Genomic DNA, 23,889 nt, shown 5'->3' with positions numbered 1-23,889 from the left:
AATATTAAACAAGATACATCATATTATAATAATGATGCCCACATTTGTAGTCTAATCACCTCATTTGGTGTTTTTTATTTGCTCAGTGAGAGAAATCTAGTCTCTGTTGGTCTTTAACGAGTGCATCAAAGTCAGGCTGAATGTCTGAGGTGGAGATGCGAAGCACAGCTGACAGATGATCATCAGTCCATTCGGTGTAGGGATCAGATCTACAGATTGGCTCGAGCTCCGGCGCCTGCTGGTGACGTCACATTATGTGATTGGCTGGACCGTTTGAAGGATGACGTACAAGTTTGTGGTTGGTCTGGACAAATTACGGAAGTAGTTATCGCGGGATCCCTCCCCGTCTCTCTCTCCCGCTCATTTCCTGTCTCTACCCTGTCCTATCCAATAAAGGTGAAAAAAGCCCCCCCAAAAAAATATCTTAAAAAAAAAAAAGGTTTCGTGGGATTTCATGTCATGTTCATGTTGCGCGCATTGCGTTTTTGTTGAACACAACTTCAAAATAAAAGCAATGCATATTCAGTCCATGCATGAGGTAAAATTAGAAAATACGTTTATTTTGTAATTTCTAATTAACCTTACACGGGCCGGTCAGAATGAACCAAAGGGCCGGATGCGGCCCGCGGGCCAGAAAATGCCCAGGTCTGGTATAGAGTGTATTTCTGATTAGTTTAAAGTGATCTTCATTGAAAAGAACAGTGCTTTTCTTTCAAAAATAAGGACATTTCAAAGTGACCCCAAACTTTTGAACGGTAGTATATATATATATATATATATATATATATATATATATATATATATATATATATGTGTGTGTGTGTGTGTGTGTATGTATATATATGTGTGTGTGTGTATATATATATATATATATATATATATCTCATCTCATTATCTCTAGCCGCTTTATCCTTCTACAGGGTCGCAGGCAAGCTGGAGCCTATCCCAGCTGACTACGGGCGAAAGGCGGGGTACACCCTGGACAAGTCGCCAGGTCATCACAGGGCTGACACATAGACACAGACAACCATTCACACTCACACCTACAGTCAATTTAGAGTCACCAGTTAACCTAACCTGCATGTCTTTGGACTGTGGGGGAAACCGGAGCACCCGGAGGAAACCCACGCGGACACGGGGAGAACATGCAAACTCCACACAGAAAGGCCCTCGCCGGCCCCGGGGCTCGAACCCAGGACCTTCTTGCTGTGAGGCGACAGCGCTAACCACTACACCACCGTGCTGCCTATATATATATATATATATATATATATATATATATATATATATATATATATATATATGTGTGTGTGTGTATATATATATATATATATATATATATATATATATATGTGTGTGTGTGTGTGTGTGTGTATATATATATATATATATATATATATATATATATATATATATGTGTGTGTGTGTGTGTGTGTGTGTATATATGTATGTATATATATATATATATATATATATATATATATACACACACACACACACACACATACATATATATATATATATATATATATATATATATATATATATATATATATATACACAAAATGGAATCATTCCCCCAGTTCAAAAATCCTATCTGCGCCCCTGGGTTGAGGTAAGTGTTGAGTTCAATATTTAAAATAAAAACCTCCAGCTTGTTTTTTGCAATTTATTCCTTGAATGTCAACTAAAGAATGATTGAAAGATTGCCATCAAAAAGGCAAAAAACTAAGGTAAAAACCAGAGATGCACCGATTGACCGGCTGCTGATCAGAATCGGCTGATTTTCACGTGATCGGCCATGACCGGCGACCGGCCGGTCAAAATTAAAATATGCCGATTTTCTGCCGATCAAAACTTGTGTATCACATAGAAATGAAAGTGGAAATACTAGTAATTCGCAACTAAAAAGACTGCAGCTACACTGGCAGCTTGAACATGCTTTCTAGTGCGATCGTGTTGCGCTTGCGCAGAACAGTGTCAGTCCTGCGCTCCTAACTGGCTCCGGCGCGCGCGCCGTTAACAACAACAAAAAAATTCACTATATTTGGATATATTATATAATACGTTATTTTAATACGTTAGCCTATTACCAAACATCTAGTTAGATTTGTACAAAGAGAGAAAGAAAAAAATGTCTTTTTGTTTGTTTTACAACCTGGTTGCACTTGATTCCATTGGAAATTACTCTACAAATACACATTTGACAAAGATGATAGAATGGCTATGGTATAAGTATGACTGGAAATTATTTTTGTATTTTGATACTGAATGAAGTAATGGGTTGTTCTATAAGGCATAAGTTTTCATATCTAAATAGGCTTATGAAAGTGTGTTCCATAGCAGTAGGCAAATAATATATGAGGGGGAAGTTGTTTTGTGCCAGATATTGAATGGGAAAAGAAAAATGTTTGTGTGAATTTCCTATTTCAGGAATTAATATGTTAATACCAAACATGAAGAAAGCTTTTACAAAGAACAAGTCTTTTTGTTTGTTTTCAACCTTTGAGGTGTTGAAAATTTATTACTGAAAATCTGGCAGAATGTTCTATTAAAGAAAAGATAAAAAGAAAATTGTCTTTGTGTGTGCTGTGAAGTGGTTTGAAAAAATGAAATCGGAATCGGCCAAAACCGGTATCGGCAGGTCACACTCCATGGAAAATCGGAAATCGGAATCGGCCCAAAAAATTGCAATCGGTGCATTTCTAGTAAAAACTAAACTCTAACTTCAATTTTGGTGAGTAATTTTCATAAATTTAAAAGACAGGTTTTCCACCAACATCAAGCCCAGCAAACTAATGGCCTGCCCTGTAATGTAAAGTTGGGTCGAGGAATGAAACCAAGCAGGGTTCTGGTAAAAATTGTTTTAGCTGTCTTCTCTTAAAGAACTTAAAAGAATTTAGATTGAACTGAATAATCTCAAATGCTTCTTGTAGCTTTAAAATAGTCCCAGCAGATGACTCTGAAGAAAAATACTGTGTTTGAACACCGCCCGCTGTAAACACTTTGCATACACCCCAATGACCGACTCCACCGACCGCCACGACACCACCGCGCACGATTCCCTCATCGGCACAGTGGAGCACCACAAATTGCTACCTGGTCTGTGGGAAACACTGCACTGTGAATCTTGGTTGTTGTAGTTCTGTTGTTGTAGCGGCCATGTTTGTAGTTTGATTCGTGCTGCTGACTTCAGCACCTTTACTGACAGATGAAGAATTTCAATATGTTCTTCTTTTGTCAAATGCATTCTTAAATAAAGGGTTTCTGAAATATATAATATATATATATATTATATTACACACACACACACACACACAGTACTGTGCAAAAATCTTAGGCATCCTATTTTTTTATACAAACTTTTTTTTTCTATTTTACGACTTCTACATTATTGAGTCTTTACCAAAACATTTTAGAGTTCAAACATTCGTTTTCCAGCACAAAATTAAATGTTACAGAAAAAAAAAAAAGTTTGGATTTGAGCAGCAAATTACATAACAGAGCACTTTTCAGATTAAAAAAGAAAACATAATGAAGGCTACTGGGTTTTGGTGCAAAATTAAGAAGCAAGTGTGACAGTCAAAGTGCACAGAAGAACTGTGGCTGCTTCTGCAAGATGCTCAGTAAAACCTACAGCTCATTTCCTTATAACACTGCACTCATTGTACCAGAGACTACTGTTTTTTATTTTTTGTTTGTTTTTTTAAAGCAAAGGGTCGTCCCACACCAAATATTGACTTTGTTTCATTGATGATAGCTTACTGCTGTTTATAGTATTTTTGAAAATGTTGTAACATTTCATCATTTTTTTTAGCTATTTTTGGTCTACAGCATTTCTTTACATATGCCTAAGACTTTTGCACAGTAGTGTGTGTGTGTGTGTGTGTGTGTGGGGGGGGGGAGACATGTATGGAGACATTGGTGATGGCCTTTAGTTATGGAGTGGCTTTAAAGTATTATACTGTTTGTGTGCAAGTGTTTGATTTCCACTTATTTTTTAGTATTACTATGTCATTTTAGTAACATTTACTTACCATAAAAGCAATTGTTTATAAATTATAAATATACACTGAAATTCTGTCACATCAGCATTTTTGTTCGTCCTTAAAGGATATTAACATATCGTTATTATAATATAATTTATTGACTACCAGTTTCTATGGAGAGAGAGAGAGAGAGAGAGAGAGAACACATTGGAAGCATGCTTTTTTCTGTTTTTGAATGAAAGTTGGCAGCCAGATGACTACAGTATGTGCACAGAGCTAGATTTATGCAAGAGGATTAAAAGAAGTATCGAGTTAATTTTATAATATAATTTTGCCCTATTGACATGTTATTTTAATCATTAATTCTTGGCAACACCACTGCCAACACCCAATGTATTTCTAATTTGTTTTTAAATGCAAAAGATAAGCATTGGTTTTAACCAGCATTTCATGACATAATAATAGCTATGGTATAGTAATGTGTTTATTAATATAGTAATACTGTATTAATAAGCACATTATAAAATATGCTTATTCAGTATGAAAGTCTTAAGAAGCTTCTAGCCAACTCACAGGATGCAGAGCCAGGACTGCTGGTACTGGATGCCCGTAGCGGTAGCTGTCACACACTGTAGCGTCTCAGAGAGCAGGTGCACTGCATGGTGGGGAAAGGTTGGGGTTAAACAAGGAGAGGGGTCTGAACTGGGACAGGTGACTGGGGCAGAGGCTTTGGAACATATACATGCACAGATAAGGCAAAAGTTTCCAGAAGAGTACGGAAACATGTTTAATTGACATGGAATTTGGTTTTAGACCTTCTGCCCCAACCTCCCCAGCATAACCAAGTATTTCAAAAACACATGTTGAAATAAAGATGACATGCAATAACAAAGAACTATTTATCACCACTTAATCTTTTATCACATTAAACTGGATGAAAAGGTCAAACACAGACCACTGAATGAAAGAAGCAGACTGAGAGCAGCAAGGCATTACAGGCCAGTGCACAACACCACAGCCAAAGTGAGTGACAATGAAGACCTTTCCAAAGACAGCAGCAAATGTTTAATTCAAATTAAATCAATCTGCATGAGTGTGTGTGTGTGTGTGTGTGTGTGTGTGTGTGTGTGTGTGTGTGTGTGTGTGTGTGGTCTATCCTCTCTTGTGAAGGTATGCACTGTCTAGCATACTAAACAAGAGGGCTAAGGGAGCACGCGTGCAAGTGTGTGTGTGCGCGCTCATGTCCTCTGGCAAAGGTGACAGGTGTGAGCTGTTCAGGATGGCCAGCAGGAACTGTGTGCGTGCGTGCATGTGTGTGTGCATATGTGGCGTGTGCAAGCGCGTCTGTGTGAGCTGTTTAGTGAGCGGGATGGATTTCTCTGGCACACAGTTACACTGTCTCACCAATAAGACATCACACACACTCGCATCTAAGACTGATGGGTATCACCATGACAACACACTCAGTACCATTGAGAAAGGGGAAAAGAGGGCCAAAGAAAAAGTGCAGGAGAAAGTAAGAAAGGTAGAATGAATAGGAGGGGAAAAGAGAAAGGATGATCAAGGGTGAGAACAACATTGGCGAAAGGAATACAGCTCTTGATATTATTTACAAATTAGTCCATAGAGAGCTCTCTCTATGGTGATCACATGCGCAGGTTCATACTGCGAAGCAACACACATAGGTACACTGTAAAATATAATAAGTTGACTTTACTTAAAAAAAATATGCAAAGTCGTTGCCTCAAAAAAAGTCATTTATGTTGATTTAGATAAATTAGATTGGGTTAACTTATTTTTTGTGAGTTTGCAGTACTCAAATTAACTTAGATTAGTTTGATTACATTAACTTATTTATTTTGAGTTTGCAGTACTCACATAAACTTATATTAATTTGATTACATTAACTTATTTATTGTGAGTTTGCAGTACTCATCTTATATAATTTTGATTACATTAACTTGTACTGTAAACTTAAAATAAATAAGTTAATGTAATCAAAATTATATAAGATGAGTACTGCAAACTCACAATAAATAAGTTAATGTAATCAAATTAATATAAGTTTATGTGAGTACTGCAAACTCAAAATAAATAAGTTAATGTAATCAAACTAATCTAAGTTAATTTGAGTACTGCAAACTCACAAAAAATAAGTTAACCCAATCTAATTTATCTAAATCAACATAAATGACTTTTTTTGAGGCAACGACTTTGCATATTTTTTTTAAGTAAAGTCAACTTATTATATTTTACAGTGTACAGGTATAGATATATGTAAAACAGACACACCGAGACCTTGTCACTGATATCCAGGCTAACCATCACACACTAATATAAATGTGCACGCTTCAGATCATTCCTCTTTCAAGATATTAACCAAAGCTCTCATCTCCATAAATGAATTACATGCATATAACTCTCTCTCTCTCACACACACACGTTTGTCTTATTATCCCTGTGAGAACCTTTCATTGACAATTATTAATGCTACAGTATTCTACACCTAAATCTAACGCCAGCCTTATCCAATCAACTCCAACAGAAAGAAGGACAAAATGTAAGAAGCAGATGGAGTGAGGGACATGTCACAATGATGATGGAGGCAGGTCACATCTGTTCACATGCCCTTACCCTTATCATAGAAAAGGAAATTGGGAGACCTGTCTGCATGAGAGAATCGGAGACACAGACACACTCAGAGTTCAAAGTTCACACAGAAGAAAAAAGGGTAAAGATTAGACACAGAAAAAGGTGATAACCTGCAACTCCCCTCTCACACAAATTCAAATCGATACATGTTGACACTCATGTCTCTTTCTGTAATTGAGACTGGACTGTCAGGCAGACGCTGAGGTCTGCGTCACCCCAACCCTGATATGATTTTCCTTTGTAACTCGTCATTGCAATTGTGTCTTGGTTGAAGGAGATGTGATGGAGCTCACAAATTTAACTTCATTCTCATTTCACTATAATTTCATCTACTGCTGCCTGATAAGACGTTGTTGTGTGGTGTGAGTGAGTGTGTGCACGTGCGCGCGCATTTCTCACACAAACACATAACATGCGTTAAAAGCCTCACAGTTAGCTTCCATTCAAGGCTTTACCACAGAATATCAAACATTATCATATCTGTGATGTTCACATTCCACAATCCAATCACACTTCAGCTCATTTGCATGCTCTCAGACTCATGTCATTAAGATTCTCTCTCACATGGGAGCTTTGTATTCTAGCAACAAGGGAAAGGAGAAATGGATCATCCATGTGGTTCTGAAATAAGTTCAACAACCAATCATCATCTATGTTTTAACACCTTAATATATATATATATTTTTTTTTTCTTTAATATAAAGGCCTTCTAAAATAAAGGAATCAGCCATTGAGAGTGAAGTGCGAGATAAAATCTTAGGACTTGACACACTACATGATGAATTTTACTGTAGTTTTAGGGACATTTAGGAGTGAATAGGCAAATTAATGAACATTCCCCCAAAGGAATAAAGGAGGAAAAGAGGAATAAACAGGCACAGTCTGGAACAAAGCAGACACACACATGCACATACACACGCATGTATGCACACTCTCTCTCTTTCTCCCTCTTAACTCACTGCAGCTTATTGATGCTGTGCCTCATCCTAACCCTAACCTTCACGAGTAATTAAAAAAAAATTAATAATAGCTTAAGTTTGTGTTAAAAAAACAAAACAAAAAATCCTTCAAATGTCACTACAAGGACAAAATTGTTACATATTCCTATCATTATTGGGACATTTGGTCCCCAATAAAAACATGACCACACACACACACGCTATATACACCCAAACACACACACGCGCATCCATGCTGACCAAACCCTTCCACGCACGCACAGCTGTTGGAACCGTCTGTTTTCTGGTGGTACAAAATTCTACAAAAAACACTCTCAATCTAATTGTCTCTTTCCTCACTGTTCCTTAAATAAGAAAATACAAAGAACAAAATACAAACATAGCAAAATACATGGGCTAATACCTCTTGACCTGTGAAGAGAAAAATCTAAATACAGCTTACATATAATGGACTATAAAACGTCAACTGCTACTTCTTCGATGTGGCAAAATCCCATCATATAGTGATATAATAACTGGTAAGCTATCAGCTTGTTCTACACTCACACAAAAAAAGGTCTTAGCATAATATTATTCCAGATAAGCTGGAATGACAAAATGGGACAGTGGTAAAGTTAGAGTCATTAAGCACTAGGGGTTTGGTACTGAAACCCGGTGCTAATATGGTACAGATTCCTACACGACTGGTATCTACTGAACCCAACTGTAATGCAGATTTAAGTTCTACTTAAATGCACCACGATAAACCTGGGTTCATATACGGTAGGTCATTCCCTGCGCAGTTGACATTCTCTCTTCTATTTCTCAAGAAATAAATGCACAAAAAGGACAAAATGTATATTTTCTTCCTCTGGAGTGGAAAAGCCCACTGAAACTAATCATTCAGTACCACAAGTCACCAGCACTTTATAGCAATGGCGAAAGTAAGGAACCATCGAAAAGTGCATGACCGAGGCAACTATGTAAGCTTCTTCAAAGATTATAGTTGTCTACGTCACAGGATATTGAACATATTGCAATGTTAGGATACAGTATGGACTCAGTACAGTGAGATGTAAGACTCCCTGCAAATATAGTATTACAGAAGCCTTACAGGAAATGTGCAGTAATAAAATCATTATATACATTTCTACACACACACACAAAATCAGAAAAAGTTTGGTTGGTATGAAAAATGAAAAAAAAAGAAAGCAATGATTTTTAAATTTACTTTGACTTGTATTTCATTGCAGCCAGCATGAACCCAAGATATTTCATGTTTTGTCTGGTCAGCTTCATTTCCTTTATTAATATACATCCATTCCTGCTTTTCAGACCTGCAACACATTCCAAAAAAAAAGTTGGACGGGGGCAATTTAGGGCTAGTAATGAAGTAAAACAATTAAATAATGATGTGGTTTGAAACAGGTGATTACAATCATGATTTGGTTCCAAATCAATATCCAGAAAAGACCTAGTCTTTGAGGGGCAAAGGGCCGAGAATCCTCAGTTTGTCAACAAATGTATGAGAAAATTATTGAAATGTTTAAAAACAATGTTCCTCAATGAAGGCTACGAAGGGATTTGGATATTTCACCTTCTATGGTGCATAACATCATTAAATGATTCAAGTAATCTGGAGGAATTTTGGTGCGTAAAGGGCAAGGAACACAAGCCTAATCTGAACACCCGTGATCTCCGATCCCTCAGATGGCACTACATCAAGAACCGTCATTCATCTATAACCGATATAATTGGGATTACTTTGGCAAACCTTTGTCAAGTACTACAATACGGAGTTACATCCACAACTGCCAGTGAAAATTTTACTGTGCAAAAAGGAAGCCTTATGTTAACTGTGCCCAGAAACATCGTCAACTTCTCTGGGCTCTGAGGGATCTGGGATGGACCATCACACACGTGTTGTTAAATGAACCAGTATTCCAGCTATTTTTTTTTTTGGATGAAATGGATGCCGTGTGTTCCAGACCAAAGGTGAAAAGGTACCATCTAAACTGTAACCGAGTCCAAAAGCCAGGGTCTGTCCCAGTATGGGGTTGTGTCAGTGTCCCTGGCAAAGGTAACTTACACCTCTGTGATGGCAGCATTAATGTAGAAAAGTACATGGAGATTTTGAAGCAACATATTGTGCCTACCAAGACGACATCTTTCCCAGGGATATTTCAACAAAACAATACTTACTTACTTACTTAGGCCCTTCGCTCCCGGTGGAGCATAGGCCATCGACGACTCTTTGCCAGCGCACTCTATTCTGGGCTGTCCTTGCTGCTCCTGTCCAGGTGGTGCCTTGTTGCTTCAGCTCAGCCTCAGTGTCTCTCCTCCAGCTGTTGCGAGGCCGGCCTCTCTTCCTCTTCCCCTGCGGGTTCCAGGTCAGGACTTGGCGTGTGATGCTGGATGCCGGCTTACGGAGGGTGTGTCCTATCCAGCGCCACTTCCTCTTCAGAATTTGCTTGGCCACAGGTTCTTGTCCTGCTCGTTCCCACAGCTCTTCATTTGGGATCATCTCCGGCCATCTGATGTTGTAGATGCGCCTCAGACATGTGTTGATAAATGTCTGGATCTTCCCCAGCATTGTCTTTGTCTTCCTCCATGTTTCGCATCCATACAGCAGGACTGACTTCACGTTGGAATTGAATATACACAGTTTGGTTCGTGTGCTGATCTTTTTGGAGGCCCAGATGTTTTTGAGCATGACAAAGACTGCCCTTGCCTTGCCGATCCTGGCTGTGACATCTCTGTCCGTGCCCCCCTGTCGGTCAATGGCACTTCCAAGGTAGAAGAAGAAATTCACCTCCCTGATGGACTCTCCCCCGACTGTAATTGGTGTGCAGGCAGTGGAGTTGATCTTCATCAGCTCCGTTTTCTTTCTGCTGATCTTGAGCCCTGTCCCCGCCGATACGGTCTCCAGTTGGGTGGTCTTGTCCTGCATCTGGCTGTGGTTGTGTGCCAGGAGCGCCAGGTCGTCGGTGAAGTCGAGGTCATCTAGCTGCGTCCAGGGTGTCCACTGTATTCCGTTGTTCCTGCCTATTGTGGTGGTCTTCATGATCCAATCGATAACCAGGAGGAAGAGGAATGGTGACAGCAGACACCCCTGCCAGACTCCGGTCTTCACCTCGAAGCTTTCGGACAGCTGGCCGGCATGGGCGATCCTGCAGCTCATGTCTTCGTACGAGCACCGGATGAGGGAGATGATCTTGTCAGGGACTCCATAGTGCCATAGCAGCTTCCACAGTGTCTCCCTGTCTACGCTGTCAAAAGCCTTCTCGTAGTCTATGAAATTGATGTAAAGGGTGGAGTTCCACTCAAGCGACTGCTCCACTATGATGCGTAGGCTGGCGATCTGATCCGCGCATGACCTGTTTCTGCAGAAGCCTGCCTGCTGATCTTGGAGCTTGGGGTCAACTGCCTCCCTCATCCTCTCCAATAGGATTCTGTTGAGCACTTTGCCTGGCACTGACAGGAGCATGATCCCTCGATAGTTGTTGCAGTCCCTGAGGTCTCCTTTTTTGGGCAGCTTGATCACGATCCCTTCTTTCCACTGAGCTGGCACTTCCTCTTTCTCCCAGATCTTGCTGAAGAGGCTGTGCAGCACACTGGTCGTGGTTTCAATGTCTGCCTTTATGGCCTCTGCTGGTATCCCGTCCGGCCCGGCCGCTTTCCCGTTCCTCAGTGTCATGATGGCTTTCTTGATCTCTGCTTTTGTGGGCTGATCGCAGCTGATTGGTAATTCTCTCTCCGGAGGTGGGATGTCGGGTAATAATTCAGGGGCAGGGCGGTTCAGCAGCTCTCTGAAGTGTTATCCCCATCGCTTCATCTGTTCATCTACAGTCGTCAGTGGTTTTCCGTCTTTGTCCTTCACTGGCTTGTCCGTCTGCTGGAACTTGCCTGCCAGCTTCTTGGTGGTCAGGTACAAGTCTTTAAGGTTACCCTGTCTGGCTGCTTCCTCTGCTTGGCTTGCCAGGTTATCGATGAAGTCCCTTTTGTCTTTCCTGATGCTCCTCTTTACTTCTCTGTCTGCTGCTGTGTATTCTGCCTGTGCTTTTGATTTAGCTGCTCTTGTCCGGCTTGTGTTCAGTGCAGTTTTCCTCTCTTTCCTTGTCTCCAACCTCTGGATGGTATCAGTGGAGATCCATTCCTTGTGCTGGGCCTTCTTCTTACCCAAGACTTCTTCACACGTATCTCACCAGAGTTTCTTGCTCTCCTCCCACTGTGTCTCAAGGTCTGTCTCACTGTCATCTATCAGCCCCTGTAGTAGCTGGAACCTGTTGGAAAGGCTGATCTGGAATGCTGTTTGTGTGTCTTTGTTCCTGAGCAGACCCACGTTGTATCTTGTCTGTGTGTTATTGTTGGCATTGGTGTATTTCTTGAGCCGGAGTCTCACTGTTGTCACAACCAGGTGGTGATCTGATGACACGTCAGCTCCTCTCAGCACCCTCACATCCCGCTATGACCTCCTGAACTTCCGGCTGATGCAAATATGATCGATCTGGTTCTCCGTTCTTTGGTCTGGAGATCTCCATGTGGCTTTGTGGATGCGCTTGTGTGGAAAGATACTTCCTCCAATCACCAGTTGGTTCAGTGCGCACAGGTCCGCAAAGCACTCACCATTTTCGTTCATCTGTCCCAGTCCCTGTTTCCCCATGATGTCCTCGTAGCCAGTGTTATCTGACCCAATCTTGGCGTTGAAGTCTCCCATCAGTATGGTCATGTCCTTGGCTCCTCCTCTGTCTATCACTGCCTGCAGTTGCTGGTAGAATTCCTTCTTCCTTTCTTCTTCCGCATCGTTGGTGGGAGCATAGAACTGGATGATATTCAGCCTGATGTCCTTCTTCTTGGTGGTAAACTTGGCTGTGATGATGCGGGAGTTGACAGGTTCCCAGCCAATGAGTGCTCGCTGTGCCTCTGGTGCCAACATCAGGGCCACGCCCTCAGTGTGGGGGGCTCCATCCTCTGTGTGTCCCGAGTACAACAGCTGCTCTCCTGATGACAGTCTTAGCTGTCCTGTCTGTAGCCACCTTGTCTCGCTCAATCCGAGAACTCCGATCCTATAGTTCTTCATCTCTCTCACTACTTGGATGGTTCTTCCCGCTTCATACATTGTCCTGATGTTCCATGTAGCTATTCTTGTTGGTGTCCTGGATGTCAGAAGGGGAGTCGGCCTCACAGCTTCCTTTCGGCTTTCACTGCATTGCGTCATGTGTCTCCCAGATGGAGACCCTTCCTCTCCCAGGTGAGTGATTAGGTTTGTTGTCGTCAATGCTTCTGTAACTTGTTCTTTTTACAGGTAGAGGTGTTAACCCTACGCAAACCCAATTAGCCTCTGGGTGAGGTGGTCCACATTTGTCTGACCTCTATCCTTTGACCTGTCCAGCATGGGTGGTCCTACCAGGAGCATACACTCCCGCTGGCATAGCTCTCCGGATCATTGAGGTACTCAAGCCATCACACCACGACAAGGGGTGGACCATGCGATGGCAACAAAACAATGCAGAACCACATTCTGCACACATTACAAAGGCATGGCTGTGGAAGGAGAGGGTGCCTTAAAACATTTTTTTAAGTGTCATGAGAAGAAATGGCAACATTATAAAGTGGTAAATGCTTTACCATCCCAACTTTTTTTGAAATGTGTTGCAAGAATCAAAATTGAAATAAATGTTTATTTTGAAAAAAAAAAATCATGAGCTAATGCATCAAATAATGTGCTGTGTTGTTTTGAGTGCAATACAGGTCAAATATTATTTACAAATCATTGTTTTCAGTTTTAATTTAAATTTCAACACACCGTCCCAACTTTTTCTGATTTGGGATTATAATAAAAAGACACAAATCATTTTAATAAAATCAACTGAAAGATTATGATCAATTGAATAAAATATTTGCTGTATGGTGCTCCGAAATGCACATTACAGACACCATAACCATCACTGCACCTCACATGCCATCACAAGTCAACATTACACTTGCCTTGATAGCAGAAGATGCCTACCATTTAGCTGGTAGCTGCTTTCTGCTAACTGATAAATATCATCATCTTTACGTTTTAAACTTTACTTAACTTTTATAGTCTTTGCATGTTTTAAACTTAACTTTTATTCTATTTTATTCTGCTTTTTTTTTACTGAACTTTTACTTCATTTTATTATTTTATTTCTACTATTGTTTAATGCTTATTTTTTTCTCTCTTCTTCCCCCTTTATTTTATGTAATTTTATTTTCTATTGTTTACTGTTTTGCCTTTACCTCTGTAAAGCACATTGAACTGCCACTGTGTATGAAATGCGCTATATAAATAAACTTGCCTTGCCTTAAACACAGTTAAAATGCTTAAATATATATTGTTCAATTTGAAGTTTAAATTTGCCTTATAAATAAAAAAAGCAGTTCTTTAAGTTCATCAAACATATACAAGTATTCGTTCAGGCACTGGCACCATTTTAAAAGTATCAGAAAACACCCAAATGATACCTACAGTAACGCAGGGTTGGTTGATACAAATTCTGTTTTCATGCTTCAAAAGTCAATTAAGCTCTACAGCTGTACAGGTTAATTTGCCTTCTCCTTTAAGCATGTGCAGATTGGGTCTGAATTAAAGCTGTGCAATGATTAACAATTCTGGTCATTAGTACCAAGTAAAACAGCCAATTAATTGTATTTAAAATGTTCCCGTCTGGATGTTCTTTAACATAGTTCCGTTTGGTTTTAGGTGACTTGCTTTGCTTAAGTGTCATCCTAAAAGTTAGTGGAGTGAATGCAGGACAAGGATAACTGGAGATCATATCCTACCATGTAGGCTGGTGTCCTCTGGCAGGCTATGACAGTTACAGTGAGTGGTGATGTGTAAATGCATGGACACAAGTGAGCCACTATCACCTGACTTCTCGGTCACGGTTTGTTCAGAGTCAGGTCTGACCTCTGACCCCTGTGTAACACATTTTCGATTGAGATTTGTGGGAAGAGGATGGTTGACTTTATTGCTGTCAAACATCATGTTGTACAGCCTCCAAGTCTATTTCCTCTTAATTTTTCTCCTTATATCTCTATTTCCAACTCTATTTTTTGCCATTTTCTTCCAAAATGTTAACTTATGCTCACTGAAAATCTACAAAACGAGGAAGCCACTGGTCACAAAGGAAGAGAGTGAATAATAGCTGTCACGAGGGCTGTGGTTAGCGTCCCCAGTGTGTCAATCACCGTATGCTCATGCCCTGGTGAGCTAAATTTTTTTTTAAATGCTTTATTCCAAAACTCATACATTCTTTTTCTCTTTCCCTCCCTTACCATTGACCTCCTGTGAGCCGGCATCGGTGAAGCGTGAGCTCATGATCGCCTCAAAGTTGCAGCCAGGCTCGGCCGTGTGCGGGTCCTGCGAGATGTGCCGGAGCATCGTCTTCAGCACGTCGTCTAGCGATGCCTCATCCTCATGCAGCAGAATACTTGCCCTCTCCAGAAAGCCATCCAGGTCCCTGTGAGCCCTCACTTCCTCCTCAAAATTCATCAGCTTTATATACTAGTAACACCCATGTAGACATATGCATAAACAGAACATACATGTACACAGATATGTGAAGACAAAGATAACAGAGCCACTGATTACAGACGCAGCATAAAAAATTTTAAATTGTCTCAATATAACTCTGCATATATTTGTAAAATGTTAAAAGACTGTGGATGAAAAAAAGGTCTTACTCTATGTGATGTATAGAGCGAGGCACCGCCATGGACATCAAATTCTAGAAGTGCAGAGACCACAGAGAGTAAAATAGTGAGAATGACCATAAAACAGCAATTTAAACTCAGCAGAAAATACATGTTCAGACATACAGAGTACATGCATGTAAGTGTATGTATCTGGATGGTCATGTACACATATTTGTCACTGATCACTTGTTTGTTTGTTCTGTATCATATTCACGTTCATCCAGGAGTGCAGTTTAAAACTATCAAAGGATGGGAGCATACTTATTATATGAGATTATATGCCACAGACCTTTTATCACAAAGAAATTTTCCAGTGTTGCATGCTCTCTGAACAGGAAGCATCACTGAGCATCTCTGGAGCTAATCAATAACTCTGGGTCTGGCTCAATTAGACTCACACATACACACATGCCTGTACCTCCTTGGTGTGTCTTTTTACCGCAGAAGTGAAGGTCATCTCCTGATGGGATAGGAGAGTCCTGACCCTCTTCCCGATCTTCACTTCCTTCCTCCTGCTCATCTCGCTCCCTCTGCTCTGAAAACATGCACACACACACACCACATGCACTCCATTACACTAAGTACACATATGTAAATACACTGCATACCCCCCAAATTAAAGACAACACACACACAGAATGACGAGTCTCAATGAATAATATTCATCTATCATGGTGACTGTCAGATTTGGTCTTCAAAATAAATTAGACTGGAAATGAAATATTGGTTATTTATCAGAAACATCAAACATAGTTGCCTGTAATTCCCTGTTATTTTGTTACAGACATAATGTACATCTTATTGTTATAGTTCTCTATATTTATATCAAGACAAAATATATGAATTGTATGTAGATGCCCTGGCAAATAAAATGGATTGTGGTTTCAAATAATAAACACTGCAGATACTGTGTTGCCTCCATCTCTGACCTGTACAGATTTATTTTTGCAGAAAAGAAAAACCTAAAATCTTTTATTCACATTAGAAGAAATACTTATTACACAACGTTTTTGTGTTCACTGTTTTATATAAAAATGTATTGATTTTTTTCTTTTCTTCTGCTCTGCATTTTTCTTCTGGATTTCTTACAATGAATCAGTCGTGGAAGCAATGCCAATGTTGGATTTACGCTTTTTAAACAGATTCCAATTTCATTATTTAATGAGAAGTTGAAATGAAACTCGTTTGTTTCAAAAGTAACCCTTTTTTGTTAATTTATATAGACTCAGCATAACCAAATGTCAGCTCCAAAACCAAGTTGTACAGAGTAGAAAAGAACAGTAATTACATTTACTTAAAATCAAATTATTTTGCATTGTGTGTGATGCTGCTGTTAGACTGAAATTTTGAGCATCTCTTCAGCGTTTCCCTTAGGGTCAGAAAAATATTCTCCACTTTTTTTCCCTTGAAAAACCAAGTTAAAGAAGTATTCTTCACTTTTTATCTTTTTTCATTCACTTTGTATTTTTTCTTAGTTACCAGCTTATCACAGTGGACTTAATACAGGTTTATATCAACCAAAATGGCACAATTCAAATATTTGCACTTTGTGAGAGGACGATGTTGATGTTTAAAACTCGAGATAACGGTCATTTTCACAGGTTCTTCATCTCACAAGTTTCTTACCTTCCACGAATCTGTTAACGATCACCGTCGCCCCCTTCAGGTCTACTTCGTCACGGTCAGTTTTCATCTTTTCAGTTTTTGGAATCAGCTCTGGGAAAGGTTTTTTGCTTTCTTTCCGATTTTTCCTCAAAACAGCCCCTTGACTAAATGTAAGTGCCTTCAGCGCCTCCTCACTTCACCCCTCCCTCTCAATGTGCGCACAGTGAGAACGCGCGCGTGCAACCGTTCCGCAGGTGTACTTCACAGCACGCTCCGCCCCCAGAACGCAAGACGACCAAAGGGCTGCGTCTTAAACCACACAGGAAAATGAAGTGTACAGGCAGCAGTAAACTGACTAGGGTGAAAGGTCATTTTTAGTCGGTTAGTACGCGATTGTGGATGTAGCTCAAGACCGGTGACTTGAACCAATCAGTGACCCACCAGCTCTAGGCGAAGTGCACTCAATCTCGATGTTGCTAATGCGAAACACACACAGTCTTAACTGAGAAAGCAGAACTTTAATTACATAGTGCAGGGTTGTTTGAAACTTATGAAACTGGAAGCAACAGGGCTTTATAAATCAGCTATAGACTGGTTTGCCTCATACTGGGGAACACATTATCTGAACCAGCAAATCTCGAACTGGGGAACACATTATCTGAACCAGCAAATATTAGCTGTGGTGTACCCCAAGGATCTATTCTTGGTCCGCTGCTGTTCTTCCATCCATCCATCCATCCATCCATCCATCCATTATCTGTAGCCGCTTATCCTGTTCTACAGGGTCGCAGGCAAGCTGGAGCCTATCCCAGCTGACTATGGGCGAGAGGTGGGGTACACCCTGGACAAGTCACCAGGTTATCGCAGGGCTGAAACAGAGACAAACAACCATTCACACTCACATTCACACCTATGGTCAATTTAGAGCCACCAATTAGCCTAACCTGCATGTCTTTGGGGGAAACAAGAGCACCTGGAGGAAACCCATGCAGACATGGGGAGAACATGCAAACTCCACACAGAAAGGCCCTCGCCAGCCGCTGGGCTCGAAACCAGGACTTTCTTGCTGTGAGGCGACAGTGCTAACCATTATACCACCATGCTACTACTGCCTCCACTATTAGTCTATGTAAATGATATTGCCTCAGCTGTTACATGTAAATTGCTCCTTCAGTGCCTTGAAAAAGTATTCATACCCCTTGAACTTTTTCACATTTTTCCACCTTACAACCATGAACTTAAAAGTTTTTTTATTGAGATTTTATGTGATAGACCAGCACAGAGTAGCACATAATTGTGACGTGAAACGAAAATGATAAATGGTCTTCAAAATTTTCAACAAATAAAAATCTGAAAAATGTGGTGTGCATTAGTATTCAGCCCCCTGTACTCTGATACCTCTAAATACAATCCAGTGCAATCAATTGCCTTCAGAAGTCATCTAATTAGCTAATAGAGTCCTACTGTGTGTAATTTACTCTCAGCATAAATACACTTGTTCTGTGAAGGTCTCAGTGGTTTGTTAGAGAACACTGAAGAACAAACAGCATCATGAAGACCAAAGAACTCACCAGACAGGTCAGGGATAAAGTTCTGGAGAAGTTTAAAGCAGGGTTAGGTTATAAAAAAAAATCCCAAGCTCTGAACATCTCAAGAAGCACTGTTCAATCCATCATTCAAAAAAGTATGGCACAACTGCAAACCTACAAAGACATGGCCATCCACCTAAACTGACAGAGCGAGCAAGGAGAGCACTCGTCAAGCAGCCAAGAGGCCCATGATCACTCTGGAGGAGCTGCAGAAATCCACAGCTCAGGTGGGAGAATCTGTGCACAGGACAACTATAAGTCATACACTCCACAAATCTGGCCTTTTTGGAAGAGTGGCAAGAAGAAAGCCATTGTTGAAAGACAGGCATAAGAAGTCCCATTTGCAGTTTACCAGAAGCCATGTAGGGGACACAGCAAACATGTGGAAGAAGGTGCTTTGGTCAGATGAGACCAAAGTTGAACTTTTGGCCTAAATGCAAAACACTATGTGTGGCGGAAAACTAACACTGCTCATCACCCTGCACACACCATCCCCACTGTGAAACATGGTGGTGGCAGCATCATGCTATGGGGATGCTTTTCTTCAGCAGGGACAGGGAAGCTGGTGAGAGTTGATGGGAAGATGGATGGAGCTAAATACAGGGCAATCCTGGAAGAAAACCTGTTGGAGGCTGCAAAAGACTTGAGACTGGGAAGGAGATTCACCTTCCAGCAAGACAATGACCCTAAACATACAGCCAGAGCTACAATGGAATGGTTTAGATCAAAGAATATCCATGTGTTAAAATGGCAGTCAAAGTCCAGACCTAAATCCCATTGAGCATCTGTGGCAAGACTTGAAAATTGCTGTTCGCAGACGCTCTCCATCCAATCTGGCTGAGCTTGAGCTATTTTGCAAAGAAGAATGGGCAAAAATTTCAGTGTCTAGATGTGCAAAGCTGGTAGAGACATACCACAAAAGACTTGCAGCTGTAATTGCAGCAAAAGGTGGCTCTACAAAGTATTGACGCAGGGGGGCTGAATACTAATGCACATCACATTTTTCAGATTTTTATTTGTTTAAAATTTTGAAGACCATTTATCATTTCCATTTCACGTCACAATTATGTGCTATTCTGTGTTGGTCTATCACATAAAATCTCAATAAAAAACTTTTAAGTTCGTGGTTGTAAGGTGGAAAAATGTGAAAAAGTTCAAGGGGTATGAATACTTTTTCAAGGCACTGTATATGCAGATGACTCAGCCCTTATTGTGGCAGACAAGAGTCTTGAGGCTATCCAGCATAGACTCTCAAGGGAAACGAAATCAATCAGAGAATGACTGATTGACAGTAGGCTCTCCCTACATCTCGGCAAAACTGAGACAATTCCCTTTGCTTCAAAGAGAAAATTCAACAAAATAAATTCCATTCAGGTGCAATGTACTGGCGACAAACTTGCATGCTGCTCGCATGTCAAGTATCTGGGCTTAACTTTAGACCAATTTCCGAATGGAGAAAGCATTGTGGATAATATAGTGAAAAAATCCAATGCTAAACTAAAGTTTCTCTATCGGCAAGTAAATCATGTGACCCAAGAAACAAAGAAATTGCTCGTATCAGCCCTTATTCAAAGTCACTATGACTACACCAGTACTTCATGGTATTCTGGGTTATCGAAAAAGTTCCAAAATAGACTACAGGTGTCCCAGAATAAATTAATTTGGTATATTTTGAATGCGGCGGCACGGTGCTGTCGCCTCACAGCAAGAAGGTCCGGGTTCGAGCCCCGTGGCCGGCAAGGGCCTTTCTGCGCGGAGTTTGCATGTTCTCCCCGTGTCCACATGGGTTTCCTCCGGGTGCTCCGGTTTCCCCCACAGTCCAAAGACATGCAGGTTAGGTTAACTGGTGACTCTAAATTGGCCGTAGGTGTGAATGTGAGTGTGAATGGTTGTCTGTGTCTATGTGTCAGCCCTGTGATGACCTGGCGACTTGTCCAGGGTGTACCCCGCCTTTCGCCCATAGTCAGCTGGGATAGGCTCCAGCTTGCCTGCCTTTTCTTCGAGGCCAACCGATAGTCCTCCTCCATGGCTTCACCGAACTCCTCCCAGTTCCAAGTTTTTGCCTCCACAACTGCCCGAGCTGCGGCACGCCTGGCCTGCCGATACCCATCAGCTGCCTCAGGAGTCCCGGAGGCCAACATGGCCCAATAGGACTCCTTCTTCAGCTTGATGGCATCCCTTACTTCCGGTGTCCACCACCGGGTTTGGGGATTGCCGCTACAACAGGCACCGGAGACCTTGCGGCCACAGCTCCGAACAGCCGCATCAACAATGGAGGCAGAGAACATGGTCCACTCAAACTCAATGTCCCTCACCTCCCTCGGAAGCTGGGAGAAGCTCTCCCGGAGGTGGGAGTTAAAGACCTCCCCGACAGAGTGCTCGGCCAGACTTTCCCAGCAGACCCTCACCATACGTTTGGGCCTGCCAGGTCTGTCCGGCTTCCTCCTCCGCCAGCGGATCCAACTCACCACCAGGTGGTGATCAGTTGACAGCTCAGCCCCTCTCTTCACCCGAGTGTCCAAGACATATGGCCGGAGATCCGATGAAACGACAACAAAGTCGATCATCGACCTCTGACCTAAGGTGTCCTGGTGCCATGTGCACTTATGGACACCCCTATGCTCGAACATGGTGTTCGTTATGGACAAACCGTGACTAGCACAGAAGTCCAATAACAAAACACCACTCGGGTTCAGATCGGGGAGGCCGTTCCTCCCAGTCACGCCCCTCCAGGTGTCACTGTCATCACCCACGTGAGTGTTGAAGTCCCCCAGTAGAACAATGGAGTCCCCAGTCTGAGCACCTCTCAGTACCTCTCCCAGGGACTCCAAGAAGGCCGGATACTCTATACTGCTATTCGGCCCGTGGGCACAAACAACAGCAAGAGCCCTCTCCCTGATCCTAAGGCGCAGAGAGGTGACCCTCTCATTCACTGGGGTAAACTCCAACACATGGCGGCTGAGCTGGGGGGCTATAAGCAAGCCCACACCAGCCCGCCGCCATTCACCATGGGCAACTCCAAAGAAGTGGAGAGTCCAGCCTCTCTCGAGGAGCTGGGTTCCGGAGCCCAAGCTGTGCATGGAGGTGAGCCCGACTATCTCTAACCAGTACCTCTCAACCTCCCACACAAGCTCAGGCTCTTTCCTCCCCAGCGAAGTGACATTCCATGTCCCAACAGCTAGCCACTGTGTTCAGGGATCAGGTCGTCGAGGCCCCTGCCTTCGACTGCCGCCCAATCCACATTGCACCAACCCCCTATGGCTACCTCTGTGGGTGGTGAACCCACAGGAGGTCGGGCCCACGTCACTGCTTCGGGCTGAGCCCAGCTGGGCCCCGTGGGCAAAGGCCCGGCCACCAAGTGCTCACATACGAGCCCCAACCCCAGGCCTGGCTCCAGGGTGGGGCCCTGGCTGCGCCATACTGGGCGACGTCATGGTCCTTGTTTTTTTTTTATTTCCATAAGGGTTTTGGTGAACTGCTCTTGGTCTGGTATGTCACCTAGGACCTGTCTGCCTTGGGAGACCCTAACAGGGGCGTAATGCCCCTGACAACATAGCTCCTAGGATCATTGAAGCATACAAACCCCTCCACCACAATAAGGTGGCAGTTCTAGGAGGGGACAGGAAAAAGTGGCTAGAGATAATGAGATGAGATGAGATATTTTGAATGCACCAGCCAGGAATCATATTGGTGCTGAGGAATTCAAGCAGGCCAATGTTACCAGTGAGTATGCACGTTGCCCAGTTGAAGCTTAATCTTGTTTTCAAAATTCAAAATGGTTCTGCCCCAAATTTTTTGGCCCAAGGCTTCAACTATACAAAGGAACCCCATTGAATCAATACAAGATCTAGTACATCATCCTTGCAGATATCTAGGGTCAAGTCTTTTGGTAAATCTAGTTTCCTTTACACTGGTATTCAGGCATGGAACAGTCTTCCTTCAGAGTTACACTACATACAAGATCTGTCTAATTTTAAGAAAGCTGTAAAAAGTCATTATTTTAATCAGATATCACACCAGAAGAGAAACACTTTTGTTTACTATTAGCTTCCATTGTGGTCTGTCTTAATGTTCACTAGTCATGTTTTCTTCTTGTAAATTTATTCTAGATTTTTTACTCTGTGGCTATGTCGTTTTTGTTACCATAACATTATTATTATTATTATTATTATTATTATTATTATTATTATTATTGTTATTATTGATATTATTTGATATTATTATTTGATATTATTTTTATTGTTATTGTTATTATTATTTTTTTAAGTTTTTTTTTTTGTATTACTTTATTATTTTTTATAGTTTGGGTATCGACTTAGTATACTAACCATGGCTGTCTGTGGTAAGTCTCTGGGACCACAATGGAAACAAGTGTTCACACTTTTTTGTGTAATCCTGGTGTTTATGCCATGTTCATACTGTATTTTGTATGTACTGCATTTTAACCTAATAAATCAAACAAACAAACCAAAAGGTCTAAAAAAGGTTTGTTTGTTTTTATTTTTTTACACTGCCTGGCCAAAAAATAATAATAAAAAGGCGCCCTTTGGATTTCAATAAGCAAATACTTCAGAGCCTTTAACTGGATAATTACTACAGTGATTAAAATGTTTCAGCTGGCGACAATTCTATTAACCCTAACTGATGCAGTGAATAGCTTCTCATTTCTTAAACATGTCAGAAGATGAATCCTATGGTCATGGAAAAGATGTTACTGTGTTACAGAAGGGTCAAATTATCGGCCTGCATCAAGCAAAGAAAACAACTAAGGAGATTGCTGATATTACTGGAATTGGGTTAAGAACTGACCAACGCATTATTAAAACCTGAAAGAATAATGGTGAACCATTAACTTTGCAGAAGAAATGTGTTCAGAAAAAAAAACCTGACTGAGTGTGATTGAATCATATGGACAGTAGAACTCACAGCTATGTTTAACTGTGAAAGTAAGAGCATTTACACACAAACAATGCACCAAGAACTCAGAGGAATCTGACTAAACACCTGTGTGGCCATAAGAAAATTACTTGTTAATGAAGCTAATCAGAAGAAAAGGCTTCACTTTATTAGGGAGCATAAAGTCTGGACTCTGGAGCAATGGAAAACAGTCATGTGGTTTGATAAGTCCAGATTTACTCTGCATGATGGGTGCATCAGGGTAAGAAGGGAAGCGCATGAAGCGATGCACCCATCATGCATAGTGGCCACTGTACAAGCCTCGGAAGGCAGTGTTATGGGCACGGTGAGGTAGTGGTTAGCACTGTTGCCTCACAGCAAGAAGGGTCTGGGTTCGAGTCCAGCGGCCGACACGGGCCTTTCTATGTGGAGTTTGCATGTTCTCCCCGTGTCTGTGTGGGCTTCCCCCGGGCGCTCCAGTTTCCCCCACAGTTCAAA

General features: G+C 41.5%; 1 protein-coding gene across 1 annotated transcript in view; it reads right to left on the bottom strand.

Moving 5' to 3' along the window:
- LOC132888854 (sodium-driven chloride bicarbonate exchanger-like) overlaps nucleotides 1–16,994 on the bottom strand; it is a 168,007-nt gene extending 151,013 nt beyond the window's left edge. The window contains exons 1-6 of the mRNA XM_060924948.1: nucleotides 16,928–16,994; nucleotides 15,714–15,836; nucleotides 15,290–15,333; nucleotides 14,882–15,110; nucleotides 6,624–6,656; nucleotides 4,563–4,644 (exon numbers count right to left, since the gene is read on the bottom strand). Of these exons, the coding sequence (XP_060780931.1) occupies nucleotides 4,563–4,644; nucleotides 6,624–6,656; nucleotides 14,882–15,110; nucleotides 15,290–15,333; nucleotides 15,714–15,836; nucleotides 16,928–16,994 (578 nt within the window). The remainder of the gene's footprint in view (nucleotides 1–4,562; nucleotides 4,645–6,623; nucleotides 6,657–14,881; nucleotides 15,111–15,289; nucleotides 15,334–15,713; nucleotides 15,837–16,927) is intronic.
- Nucleotides 16,995–23,889: the final 6,895 nt, after the last annotated feature.

This window comes from Neoarius graeffei, chromosome 7 (assembly GCF_027579695.1).
Source record: "Neoarius graeffei isolate fNeoGra1 chromosome 7, fNeoGra1.pri, whole genome shotgun sequence".
NCBI lineage: Eukaryota > Metazoa > Chordata > Actinopteri > Siluriformes > Ariidae > Neoarius > Neoarius graeffei.
Note: the sequence above shows the minus strand (reverse complement) of the source record. Positions and strands in the feature narration are given on the sequence as shown.